The sequence below is a fragment of the Bos taurus genome, chromosome 9, assembly GCF_002263795.3.
Source record: "Bos taurus isolate L1 Dominette 01449 registration number 42190680 breed Hereford chromosome 9, ARS-UCD2.0, whole genome shotgun sequence".
In the NCBI taxonomy this organism is placed as follows: domain Eukaryota; kingdom Metazoa; phylum Chordata; class Mammalia; order Artiodactyla; family Bovidae; genus Bos; species Bos taurus.
The window spans coordinates 48267945-48282433 of NC_037336.1; the positions used below are offsets into that span (position 1 = coordinate 48267945).

The following is a 14489-nucleotide window of genomic DNA, read 5'->3' on the forward strand; positions in this document are numbered from 1 at the left end:
AGCACAAGCTGGAATCAAGATTGCCAGGAGAAATGTCAATGACCTCAAATATGCAGATGACAACACCCTTATGGCAGAAAGTGAAGAAGAACTAAAGAGCCTCTTGATGAAAGTGAAAGAGGAGAGTGAAAAAGTTGGCTTAAAGCTCAACATTCAGAAAACTAAGATCATGGCATCTGGTCCCATCACTTCATGGGAAATAGATGGGGAAACAGTGGAAACAGTGGCTGACTTTATTTTTCTGGGCTCCAAAATCACTGCAGATGGTGATTGCAGCCATGAAATTAAAAGACGCTTACTCCTTGGAAGGAAAGTTATGACCAACCTAGATAGCATATTCAAAAGCAGACATTACTGTGTCAACAAAGGTCTGTCTAGTCAAGGCTATGGTTTTCCCGTGGTCATGTATAGATGTGTGAGTTGGACTATAAAGAAAGCTGAATGCCGAAGAATTGAGGCTTTTGAACTGTGGTGTTGGAGAAGACTCTTGAGAATCCCTTGGACTGCAAGGAGATCGAACCAGTCCATCCTAAAGGAGATCAGTCCTGGGTGTTCATTGGTAGGGCTGATTTTGAATCTGAAACTCCAATACTTTGGCCACCTGATGCATTTGAAAAGACCCTGCTGCTGGGAAAGATTGAGGGCAGGAGGAGAAAGGGACAACAGAGGATGAGATAGTTGGATGGCATCACCGACTCAATGGACATGGGTTTGGGTGGACTCTGGGAGTTTGTGATGGACAGTGAGGCTTGGTGTGCTGCAGTTCATGGGGTTGCAAAGAGTCGGACACGACTGAGCGACTTAACTGAACTGAACTGACTATAAGTGTATTTCCATAACTTGCTTCTTTGATGATTGTCATTTTTGTGTTATTTGCCTTGCCTTTTATTTTTAAGAAATAAGTTATGATATATGGCTTCTAGCTTATTATATCAAAGCTGAGGGAAAAAAGTCACCAAAACTGGGCTTATCGGTTAGAGAACTCTGATAGTTCCACTCTACTCAGCAACTGCCCTACAAATAACCCTTTAGATTGTGGTTGTCCTTTCCACTCTCTATACAGTGAATGCTCTGGATCTGCCCTTTGGGTTCCCCAGGAGATAGAAGGTTAAAGCTGTCAGGGCAGTCAGATGTACTGGGAGAACATTCAAGATGTGGGACTTCTGCCCTCTTTGAGTTAGCATTAGTCATCCTTAGATATTGAGGACAACAATATCAATAATGAGAACCACTGAGAATTAGGCAGGGCAAGATCAATGCCATCAGGCCTGGGCTGGGCATAGCTTGCCTTAGATCCAGACAACTGTACAGACTAGATGAAGTTAAGTGAAGTGAAAGTTGCTCAGTTGTATCTGACTCTTTGCAATCCCATAGACTATACAGTCCACAGAAGTCTTCAGGCCAGAATACTGCAGTTGGTAGCCTTTCCCTTCTCCAGGGGATTTTCCCAACCCTGGTCTTCCACATTGCGGGTGGATTCTTTACCAGCTGAGCCACAAAGGAAGCCCTAGACTAGATATAGGAACTAAATTCACTGAAGAGAAGCTGACACTAGCCTGAGTTCTGCTGTGTGCTGTGAAAAAAATAAGGAACTTTCAGGTTTTTAATATTCAAAGTTTGCAGTCTAGCCAAGGAGAGTCTCTCTCTCTTTGGCTATATATACGGCTATATGTATGGCTATATATATAGACACACACATAGCAATGCAATATATGCTAAGGGACAAAAGAGCACAAGTGCAAGCAGTCAGAAGCAAGACAAATGATTTTCAATCAATTTTTATAGTCAGGAACAGCTTCATAGAGCAGATGGGATCTGAGCTGCCATTAAAGAATGGCCATGCTTTTGATAGGCAAAAGGAGACCAAATGTCAATAGAGACACAAAAATTAGAAAATATAAAAATTACTCAGGAGACTAAACCATTTTTGTCCATAAGAGAATTCATAAAGGAGAACAGCAACAAAAGAAAGTAGGGAAGTTAGGTTAGATTCAAACTATAAAAGGCCTTCAATTATAAGCTAATGAGTTCTATATATACTAGTTTTTTTTTTACCCATTTTTTTTTTCCTTTTTAAGAGATACTTTTGATTTCCCAAAATCTTATGATTATGGTATAACTGAGTTGCAAAGCATTGAAATATAATTTGCTGACAAGTGAAGGCTCCTACTCATTCTCCATCAGCCCATGACTAAGTTTCCCATGGGCTGCAAAAAGCCACCTGGTAAGAAGTAATAAAGAGATACAGCAGAGTTAACCTTAGTATTTACCGGTAAAATACAACCTACTGTGTGAAGCATCTTTATTGGAGAAGAATTGTTTTTATAAGAAGCTACTGTGATCAACTAAATTTTAATAATTTGTTCTGATAAATTTAAGACTCCTAAAAGCAAGAAGATCAACTGGAAAACTTTTGAGTTAACAATGAAAGAGCATTGGTGATATTGGTGATTGCAAGAAGAAGATGCATACTAGTGACATTACCCTAAGCCTGGCATGCTGCAGCCCATGGGGTAGCAAAGAGTCTAACATGACCGAGTGGCTGAACTGAACTGAACTGAGAGACACTACAGAGGAAAAATCAGTAGAATTTGTTGGGGATACAGGAGTCAAAGATAATATAAGTTTTGAGAATTCAGAAGATGAGTCAATTGAGAGGACAATGCATTAAGGTTTAAATAACTTGAAATTATATTAAAGCCACAACAATTAGGAATGCTCTGCAATGCAGCAATATACAACAATTTGGGAATGTTACAGATGGGCATTTAGATCTCAGCTGAACAAAGGTAATGATTAAATCTATAAAAACATACCACTTTTGAAGAAAATAATTGAAGAAGATAAAAGAAAATAAGATACAGGCCCAAACTTGGAATACTCTCGTACTGGGAGGCGGGCAGGAGAGAACTAGGGACAGAGACAGACACCAGTTTCACAGTGAATGGAAAACCAGGTAATGTGTTGGTAAGAAATAGAGCTAAGAGTAAGTAGGTTTGATAAAAACCAAAAGTCAGGTTTGCATGCATAATAAGAAAAAACTGTGTAGTGAGTATTAAAGACAAAAGATAAAGGTAATATTCAATTTGCTATGTGCAAATTAGCTCATATATACTTAAAAAATCCAACTTAACATATGCAAAAACAAAGTAGAAATTTAATCTACTAAAGGAGCAGCTTAAATAAATGTGATTTTTGTTAAGTCAATAGAGCTAACAACATAAGAATTTATGCTTTTCTAAAACATTGATTTCTCAGCAAACTAATCTTAAAATCCATGATGTCCTGAAAGTCTTCTAAGCAATATAAAAATAAGACACATTATTTTGAATTGATATCTGAAATTATATTATTTTAAAATCATCAGCTTCCCACCAAGAATCATTAGTTATCTGTGATGATAATTCCTCTTGGGTTTTATCAAAATAAAATAAATTCTAACTATAAAAGTGCTGCCATTATATTACTTCTTCCCACTCAAAACCCATTTTTCAGCCTGAAATTCATTATAAGAAACTTTAGAATATTATGTTTATATTTTTCAAAAATTACTTACCAGTGTGGTAAAGATATAATGGTAGTATTCTGTCATCATTCCCATAGCTAATGCCTAAGAAGTAAAAAATTAAATATTAAAATATTAACATTGAAGGTACATATTACATGAAATACATTATGTCAATAAGACAAATGAGAAGAAAATAGTTAATATATAATGAAGAATCAGTGTATAATATTCAGGTTACATTAAAATTGGGTCAAATTAAGTCTTTTTTCCATAGTTAAAGAAGATTAGTGGTTAGGAAGAAATTTCTGAACTAGTTCTCTTGATAGAAAAGCTATTATTTGAATATTTGCAATTGTAAGGCTTATAGCTTTACATATTAAAAGAGGCATTAAATTTGAAACAAAACCTGAAATTAGCACGTCCTAGTTCATTATGTTTGTAATGTCCCTACTACAAATATCATAATAAGGAACACATTTTATTTTGTTGAAAAGTGTTACTCGGTAAGGAAAAGAGTGTTTCAAAGTACAATACCAACAGAATTTTTTTTTTAGCATTTTAGACATTTTCTTAGTATTAATGAAACAAAGGTAAATCACCACTGTACAGATAAAGTGGGTTTTTTTTGCTTTTAATTAATAGAACAATTGAAATTTACTATATTTTATTTCACACTTCTACAGCCCTTGTCAATTTTAGGCCATCATTCCTAAAACAAGGGCTTCTGGAGTAGAACTTCCAGTCATAAGCGTCAATTTCCTCTCTGAAAATAGAGAATGCATTTGAAATAGCTGTTTTATCAGTGAACAGTATTTGGTGATGATAGTTGAAAAATGATGCCTTTTTGAGCTGAATGAAGAGCTCTTAGTAAACAAGTATTCTCAGGTGCATCTAACACTCTTCTACAAACAACTAACTACTCAAATTGGTTTACTAAGTGGCTGCCCTAGCTACATCCTCTGCATTCCATGTTCATAGGTGCGTATTAACCAATTAGGTCTAATAAAATTTGTGTTTCTACAAATTAATATCTATCAGTCAAGAAAAGATAGATGCTTTTCAAAAATTTTGGGGGACATATAAAATCTACTTTTTAAAAAGGGAGAAACATTTGTTAGTGAAAGTTGGCATCAAAGAATTTAGCAGAGGAAAGGAACTTAGAAAGTGTGATATTGTGATTTATAATAAGAAAATATGTATTTAGTCTTCATTCCCACTTCTGGCACAGAGCTCCAGAAACTCTTGGAATTTCCCAAATGATAAAAGCAATGGGAACAACTTTTGTTATTATAGTTGGTCTCTTTTCTTCATTTCCTGAAATTACTTCAGAGCCATAAAAGTGAAATGAATGCCTTGTTATTTTTGACAAGCACATTTAAATCACAACTGAGTTTATGTGAAAAGAGGTGATTTGGGGAAATCCCCTAAAGATTGCAGGTGCAGGAGGGGGTTGCTTATTGTCAGGAAAGCAACCTTGTTAAAGGAAAGTAGGAACTTTCAGTCCTGTCCCCCTCTACCCCCTTAACTCTTGGAAGGGAAGAGGGGCTGGAGATAGAGTTCAATCACCTCAAGGCAATGATTCAATCAGTCATGCCTATGTACTGAAGAAGTGAAGTCGCTCAGTCGTGTCCGACTCTTTGCGACCCCATGCACTGTAGCCTACTACTGCTCTCCATCCATGGGATTTTCCAGGCAAGAGTACTGGAGTGGGTTGCCATTTCCTTCTCCAGAGGATTTCCTGACCCAGGGATCGAACCCAGGTCTCCCACACTATACGCAGACGCGTTACCGTCTGAGCCACCAGGGAAGTCTCAGGAATGCCTATGTACTGAAGCCTCCATAAAAACCTAAAGGAGAGGATCTGGAGAGCTTCCAAATTGAAGAACATGTGACTATGCAAGGAGAGTAGATTTTTCAGATGTGGCATGGAAGCTCCTTTTCCTCTCCCCATATTTTGACCTATGCACCTTTTCTATCTGCTTGTTACTGAGTTATATCCTTTCATAATAAACTGGGAATCTGGTAAGAAAAATGTTTCTGTGAGCTGCTCTAGCAAGTTAAAAAAACCTGCTGCTGCTGCTGCTAATTCGCTTCAGTCGTGTCCGACTCTGTGCGACCCCATAGACGGAAGCCCACGAGGCTCCCCCGTCCCTGGGATTCTCCAGGCAAGAACACTGGAGTGGGTTGCCATTTCCTTCTCCAATGCATGAAAGTGAAAAGTGAAAGGGAAGTCGCTCAGTCATATCCGACTCTTAGCGACCCCATGGACTGCAGCCTACCAGGCTCCTCCATCCATGGGATTTTCTAGGCAAGAGTACTGGAGTAGGGTGCCATTGCCTTCTCCTAAACAAACCTAAGAAGGGGATTTTAGAAATGTCCAATCTATAGCCAATGGGTCAGAAGCATAGGTGATAACCTGGATCTGTGGTTGGCATCCGAGGTGGTGGGGGAGCGGGGAGAAAGACGGTCTTATGTTAATAGAACTAAGCCCTTAACCTGTGGAGGCTGATGCTATCTCTGGATAGACAATGTCAAAGTTGAGTTGGATTGTAGGACAATGAGTTTGTGGTGTGGGGAACACCCTCCTCTACCCTCCACAAGCACAGCTGAATTGGATGTACAGCCTTTAGGAAACAAATAATGTTTCCTGAATTGATCACAATAAACTGTGGAAAATTCTGAAAGAGATAGGAATACCAGACCACCTGACCTGCCTCTTGAGAAATTTGTATGCAGGTCAGGAAGCAACAGTTAGAACTGGACATGGAACAACAGACTGGTTCCAAATAGGTAAAGGAGTGTTAAGGCTGTATATTGTTACCCTGTTTATTTAACTTCTATGCAGAGTACATCATGAGAAACGCTGGACTGGAAGAAACACAAGCTGGAATCAAGATTGCTGGGAGAAATATCAATAACCTCAGATATGCAGATGACACCACCCTTATGGCAGAAAGTGAAGAGGAACTCAAAAGCCTCTTGATGAAAGTGAAAGTGGAGAGTGAAAAAGTTGGCTTAAAGCTCAACATTCAGAAAACGAAGATCATGGCATCTGGTCCCATCACTTCATGGGAAATAGATGGGGAAACAGTGGAAACAGTGTCAGACTTTATTTTTTGGGGCTCCAAAATCACTGCAGATGGTGACTGTAGACATGAAATTAAAAGACACTTACTCCTTGGAAGGAAAGTTATGACCAACCTAGACAGCATATTCAAAAGCAGAGACATTACTTTGCCAACAAAGGTTCGTCTAGTCAAGGCTATGGTTTTTCCTGTGGTCATGTATGGATGTGAGAGTTGGACTGTGAAGAAGGCTGAGCGCCGAAGTTTGATGCTTTTGAACTGTGGTTTTGGAGAAGACTCTTGAGAGACTCTTGAGAGTCTCAGTCCATTCTGAAGGAGATCAGCCCTGGGATTTCTTTGGAAGGAATGATGCTAAAGCTGAAACTCCAGTCCTTTGGCCACCTCATGCGAAGAGTTGACTCACTGGAAAAGACTCTGATGCTGGGAGGGATTGGGGGCAAGAGGAGAAGGGGACGACAGAGGATGAGATGGCTGGATGGCATCACTGACTCAATGGACGTGCGTTTGAGTGAACTCCGGGAGTTGGTGATGGACAGGGAGGCCTGGCGTGCTGCGATTCATGGGGTCCCAAAGAGTCGGACACGACTGAGCGACTGATCTGATCTGATCTGATATGAGCCAAAAATAAACAATTATATGAGCCAATAACACTGATAAAGTTTGCATTTAAGCAAAATGAGAGAAAATGTTTATAAATAAAAATTTACAAGATTATCTTTGTAGAAGGTATTCATTGTTCCTGATGGATATGCAGTAAAAGTTTCTCAACTTCAGAACTACTCAGTGACAGCTCAGCATCACCCATGTCAATATTTTTTACTTTATGAATTCAATAGTCATAGAAATATATAGAGAGATATATGAAAGAAATAGCAATTCAGATGTATAACTATAAATAACAGTTACATAATGCCTAAAAAGTGTTAGGTACTATTCTAAGCACACTGCACATTTTAATCAATTTAAGCTTCATTAAAAAACCTATGAAGTAGCTCCTATTATCATACTTATTTTACGGGTGAAGAAACTAAGACATAATAAGAATGAATAAATTAGCCAACAAATTGAGAGAGCATGTAAAGATGAACTCCAGGTCTTTAACTCCTGGAGCTGGTATATGCGGTGTAATCTATGCCTTTTATAAAGTAGTATATTTTATATTCCCAAAGATATAGATTCATTTTACAATCTATACATTCTAAAATTTTGGCTGTTTCCTCCTTGATAATTTGAAAACCTGGGAATCTCAGGCCAATATTGGAAATTGTGTTTTGGAGGACAGTGGGATACAGTTAAGGAGACAGTGTTCTGCACCGGCTGGAGGTTTCTTCCTCGTCTTCTTGAGAAGAAAACTGTAAGGAATAACTGAGGACTGTGTGTGCCTTTCATTGATCTCCCTTAAGTCTTTGATACTGAAAACAAGAGTCAGTTATGGACTTTGAACTGAGATCTAAGTAGAGAAGTTTAGCTATAACATGAACAAAAGTGAACAACTGGGATACTCTCTCGGAAGGTGAGCTAGTAATTTCCAATGGGAATTTAAAAAGAACTTGCACTCTATCTTCTTTTATTTAAAGCCTTTAGGTCTTGTTAGTACTATATTTGAATGAACTATATGCACACTTCAGATCTCATGAAAAAGAATAAAATCATCTTCTTCTTATGGATAAATAAGAGAGACCACAATAGAAAATTGTTTGTGCCATGTCACCCTCTTGGAAAGAAACACCACAGATTAACTTTTCCAAAATAAAAATATTGTTAGAATTCCCCAACATTTAACTGATGTAGTGTTAACAATATCATATGACAAATTAACACACACAGTTATTCAGGCACACAATTTGCAGCCAGTTTATCCTTCACGTTATATCTGGACATTAGTGTCATCATTGTTTAGTTGCTCAACCATGTCCGACTCTTTGTGACCTTATGGACTGTGGCCCTCCAGGCTTCCTCTGTCTGTGGGATTTCCCAGGCAAGTATACTAGAATGGGTTGCCATTTCCTTTTCCAGGGGTCTTCCTGACCCAGGGATAGAACCCATGTCTCCTGCTTGGCAGGCAGATTCTTTCCCACTAAGTCACCTGGGAAGCCCATGAGTTACATAGCTTAAGGTTAACAATTGCAGTGGTAGACTTTATACATCTTTCTTGAAATTTTATTTTATTTTACTTCTTGCTGCTGCAGCAGTTTCTTTGCTCCCGCTTTTACATTTTCCAGGCTAAAAAATTTGATTTCACATTCTCTGATATAGACTTCAAAGTTCTGGGTTGCTATTTCTTTCTGTGATAGAATGTCCTCCTGAGATTTTACTGCACATCATCTTGGCCCTACCATAGAGGATTCTCTTTGGCAAATCTGAGAAGAGTGGAATCTCTTGCTATTAACGCATGTATAACAATGAGTGCCCTGAATCTGCCTCAGAGGAAATCTAGCCAGGCCCAGGCTTCACTCACTTTTAAAGCTTTAAGCCAGGAAAACTTCAAATTCAAAGTTGCTCCAAATTTAGTAAGAGCTATGTTAGTTTAAATTAAACAAACAAAAATCTCTTTGTATGGATATTCCTAATATTTGTTCTTGGAGTAAACCAGACAAGCTGAAAGTTCCATTTATGCCTGTTATTCAACTCTTAAACCATTTATTTGGAGTTTCGTCATTAGCCAGTGTTGAGGAATCTCAGAACAATTTCATAAGTCATAAAGTGAAGTCCTATTAAATGTACTGCTACATTTACAAAAAAATAAGCTATTTACTTTATTTTTGAATTGGTTTCTGGACTAACTGAGATCCATATATGAGACAAATGCTTTCTGGGACAAGGTAAGTTTTTAAAAATAACCTCACCATATGTGATCTGCCAGTGTTATAGAATCGAAAAGCATGCTTTCTATGTGAAAGTGTTATTCTGACTTCAACTTAACTTTCATATTCTCATTTTACTTTTGTTCTGATTTTTCACCTACTAATCTTGTTAAAATTACATAATTTTACTGTTTAATATATTTTGAATACAACTTTAATTTTGTTTTCATTTTCCAAAATAGCAGGTTACACATCAGAAAGCAAATATAAAATAATGGATAAATCAATAAAAGAAAGAATGGAAATTCTGTTAAAAAGTGATGGATATTCTCACCTTTCAAACACCAAAATAAGTCAGAGTTAATTACTCTAGAGAAAAGACAATTGATCATCATAGATACTTGTTGGAAGTCTAGAGAAAGCATACTATCTGTCACTGACAAATAGTACAGTGCTACCCACTCCAGGCATAAAGGAAAGGTATTCTTTCCAAGTCTGTGTATTATGAACATGATCAAGATTTTTTATTAAATGAAAAATAAATTCCAACTCTAAATTCCAGTGCTAACTTTATTATATCATTTTATTCCAAAAATCCCAACCAAACAACCACAACCATGCTTACATTCTTTATTACTCAAATATAACACTAGAGCAATTTTCCAAATTCAATTAAATATTTTATTATAGTGAAATCAACATCCATATTGGAAGATTGGACAAACATCTGCTTAATAAACTAACCATGTTATAACAGGCATTTACTATTGGTAGTTATATTTTATGAGATATAATTTGACATCTGAATCTGCATAACCTTCTAGTAGAGATATTCTATCCTAAATTTTATCAAGGCAGTTGACTTATTTCCGGTGCCACCATGTATAAAAGAGCTTAAAAACAAAGTCCAAAGACATGTGTTCAAATTCAGATTCTACTAGATAGTACAGCTTAGTACTAGCTATTTAACCCCCTACATCAATCCCCTTATATATGAGCTAATAATAACTATTTTTCAGTGGACTGTAAGGTTTGAATAGTGTTGAAGTCATAGTAAGAGGTTTTTACTGCTATGAATTGTTTCCTTTAGTTGATTTAGTATTATCTTTTTAGGTAGGCAATGCTTTATTCTGGAAAGAATAGTTCTTAACATCACTAAGGAGAAATATAAATCCCTCTGCTATACACTTGCTAATGGAATTAGTAAGTTACTTAACCTTTATGAGACTCAGGTTCTTCATCTGTAAAGTGGAACTAGTCACCATCTTTACAGATCACTTGTTTTTTTTTTTTTTTTTACATAATTATTTGATTATTTTCAGCATAATCATTATATAATCACTTTTTACATAAGCCTTTGATTATGATGATGATTAAATAAGATCAAATGCGTAAGGCATCTCAGCATAGCATACATGTCAGGTAAAGAACAATGTTTTTTCTCTTATTTTTGCTTTGAAGTTTATTCCCTCATTTCAGCACAAAATAGAAATATCTATTGCTTTAATCAATATTCACAATAACAAACAGTATTTTAGCCATTTGAAACTAATCTCAGAATTTCAATCTGCTTTGAAGATCATCACTATCTATATTACTTTCCTTTAAGACAATTACTTAAAAGCATTTGTCAGATTTTTTTATCAGAAAATTTATATCAAAGTGACTTCTCTGACTTTTTTATAAACTGACCATGTAACAGTAACAACTTCATTTAAAAATCAAAAACCAGGGGACTTCTCTGGCAGCTCAGGGGTTAAGACTCTGTGCTTCCACCTCAGGTGGCACAGGTTCAACCCCTGTTTGGGGAATTTTCAAATGCCATGCAATGTGGACAAGAACAAACAAACAAAAAACATACTTCAAACTCAAATGTAATAAAGAAATTAACTTAAATAATTTAGCAATTACCTGTTTCAAAATGCCTGCTGCCATTTCATGGCTACAGTCAAAGATGACATGGAATTCCTTGCCTCTTTTCATCTCTTTCAGTAAGGGTTTTGCATCCTTTGTATCAGCAGGTAGTTGACGGATCTTAAGTCGAAGATTGTATCTTGATGGAGCTTTGATGAGCTCCTGCAAGCGAATGAGACCTTTAATGAAAAAAAAAAAAAAAAGAATGTTAGAGAAAAATCACAGTGGATCACAGAAATCACAAAACACACTACAGTGATGATTTTCTTGACCATGTACATTTCATGACGTGGCCACTGAAATTCCTGCTTCAGAATTCCTAATTGCCAGTTGTTTTTGTTAATGCATCATGTGCTCAGTCATGTCTGACTCTTTGTGACCCTATGGACTCTGCAGACTCCTTTGTCCATGAGATTTCCCAGGCAAGAATACTGGAGTGGGTTGTCATTTCCTCCTCCAAAGGATCTTCCTGATCCAAGGATCAAACCTGCTTGTCCTGATGCTCCTGCATTGCAGATTCTTTACCCTCTGAGCCATCAGGGAAGCCCCATTTTTGTTAATATTACTTCTCAAAATCTTAGGGTATATCTTAAAGAATGAAAGACATACATGACTATTAGTTAAATGTAAACAATTTAAATACACAAAAGACTATAGAATAAAATGGTCTCTCTTTGTACCCTAATTCTACTCCCAGTGGGTTGTCATGGTTCATGGCTTAAAATATTATCTTCCATATATTTCTTATGTATTTGCATATATATATATAGAGAGAGAGGGCTTTATTTTACATTAATAGTTGTTTTGTGAGAATGTGTTACAGGTTATTATGTCAGTGACTACTGTTCTATTTTGTCTAATTAATTAAACACTGTTTTTTAGTAGATATACTTAATGCAGTTATTCTCTGTTATTAAAAACTTCGATGGCTTCTTTTTTATTTATTTATTTTTTTACAAGTAATGGTCTAGTAATTTGGTGTATATGTATAACTTTGTTTAGAAACAGGAATAAAAAGTATCTTATTATGACTTCCCTGGTGGCTCAGACAGTAAATCATCTGCATGTAATGCGGGAGACCCGGGTTCCATCCCTGGGTCGGGAAGATCCCCTGGAGAAGGAAATGGCACCCCACTCCAGTACTCTTGCCTGGAAAATCCCATGGATGCAGGAGCATGGTAGGCTACAGTTCATGGGGTCACAAAGAGTCAGACATGCCTGAGAGACTTCACTTTCTATTATGACAAAAATATACTGTATATTAAAATAATGTAAGAGATATAAAGAATAAAATCTAAATTTTGGAATTTTTTCATTCAGTTTTTAATTAAATAATACATCCTCTTAGATATACAATGCTATATACATGTTAACATGTTTCAACATAGTTAATAAAATTAATATGACTAATTTTAAGTATTTTCATCCTTAGGACATGAAAGATAAAAAATATATAAATTCATAAATATACCTAATAACTTTTGATTTTAAAGTATTATCCCATAAAATTTACTTTATTGTAAGTTAGTTTAGAATTTTGATATTTAAAATTCTGCAAATAATATTTGCATAAATTACACAATATAATTATCTTGTTTTACAAGTTTAAGTATTTACTAACAATAGTAAAATAAATACTATATAATTAATTGACATCAAATGTACCCACTGAACATAATATAATTCAGTGTAGGGAATCATGTATGTAACGAGTACAGGTGTTAACACTGAATTGTACAAAGGTGAAAACGAATATTTGAGTTTATAACACGTGCTTAATTGTATTAGTGTTTATTAGTGGACTTATAAAATTCTCTAAAATGTGTATAAAAATGCTATGCATTTCTTTGCACATAAGGTTACTTCACAACTAAGTTATAATACAAATTTAAAGGATAGTAATATTGTTTTGGATTTCCCAGGTGGGATAGTGGTAAAGAATCCACTTGCCAGTGCAAGAGATGCAAGAGACACGAGTTTGATCCCTGGGTCAGGAAGATCCTCTGGAATAGAAAATGACAACCCACACCAGTATTCTTGCCTGGAAAATTCGATGGACAGAAGAGCCTGGTGGGCTACGGTCCATGGGGCAGAAAAGAATCAGACACAATTGAGCGACTGAGCACACACACACAGAGTAACATTGTTTAACAACTTTTTATAAATAGAATAGACTTGCTCTAAGGCAGTGACTTCCAAACTTTGGAATGAATGACAGTAATCTGTGAAGCTGAGTACAATCTAAATAACAAAGTCAGAATCTTCAGGGGATACAACTCATGCATGAGGATTTTTAATAATTGCTCCAGATGATTTTCTTGGTTATCAAAGAGTGTGGTCAATTTCCAAAGTTAGATCCAATTTTTGGTGTCTTTTGAGAGCCACCCTTTGAACCACTTTGGCAGAGCAATTTAATAGAATATAAGTATTTTATATTAACTAGTAGCATAAGACAATAAAATAATTTAAAAATGATTTCCAACTAGGCAGAATGAGTTAGAAAACTATAAATACAACTGAGTGTAGGAATAAGAGAGAGAAAGAAAAAAAATTCATTCCTCATGCATCAAATAAATGTTTATTGGATTACTTCTAAAATATTCTTAGTTCTACATTTCTATTATTCTCGTTATTTATATAAACACAGACAGATCTAATACCAACATTAGGTGAATAAAGAAAAGAAAGCTACCCTTCGCTAACTTATCTCACAAGATTTTGAGTGAGTCAAATGTAAATTTGGGATATTTAGTCTATCAGAGTAGGAATACCCTGAGAGTTGAGTGTGAATCTCAGTTCAAAAAATCTATATGTGAATCTTTATGCAAGATATCCGAGATTTGTTTTGCCTTCCTCTTCTCTACTAGAGGGTAAAACCATATAACCTATATCAATATATAAATTAATACATAAAACACCAAAGGGGAACTGGCTTATATTAGACTTTCAATAAGTAGTGGGTTTTTATTATTGTTATCTGGGCTAAGAAGGAAAGAATATAGTTATTTTTTAAATGTGCTGGTTACTAATCTATTCTTAGAAGTTATTTTGACACTGATATAGACTGAAAACCTAACAACATCAAAATATCAATCAAAATGTTGAGATAAACTCATTATCAAAGAAAAAGCAGCTATACAGTTAGAGATTAGCTCAACAGTTCTGAATTGAAAAAGC

The 14489-nt window shown here is 35.9% G+C and overlaps 1 protein-coding gene across 9 annotated transcripts in view; it reads right to left on the reverse strand.

Annotated features, from left to right (window-relative positions):
* GRIK2 (glutamate ionotropic receptor kainate type subunit 2) overlaps nucleotides 1-14489 on the reverse strand; it is a 731033-nt gene that overhangs the window by 380246 nt on the left and 336298 nt on the right. For all 9 annotated transcript variants that reach the window (XM_024996836.2, XM_059889840.1, NM_001193063.1 and 6 more), the window contains exons 4-5: nucleotides 11310-11491; nucleotides 3557-3610 (exon numbers count right to left, since the gene is read on the reverse strand). In XM_024996836.2, the coding sequence (XP_024852604.1) occupies nucleotides 3557-3610; nucleotides 11310-11491 (236 nt within the window). The remainder of the gene's footprint in view (nucleotides 1-3556; nucleotides 3611-11309; nucleotides 11492-14489) is intronic.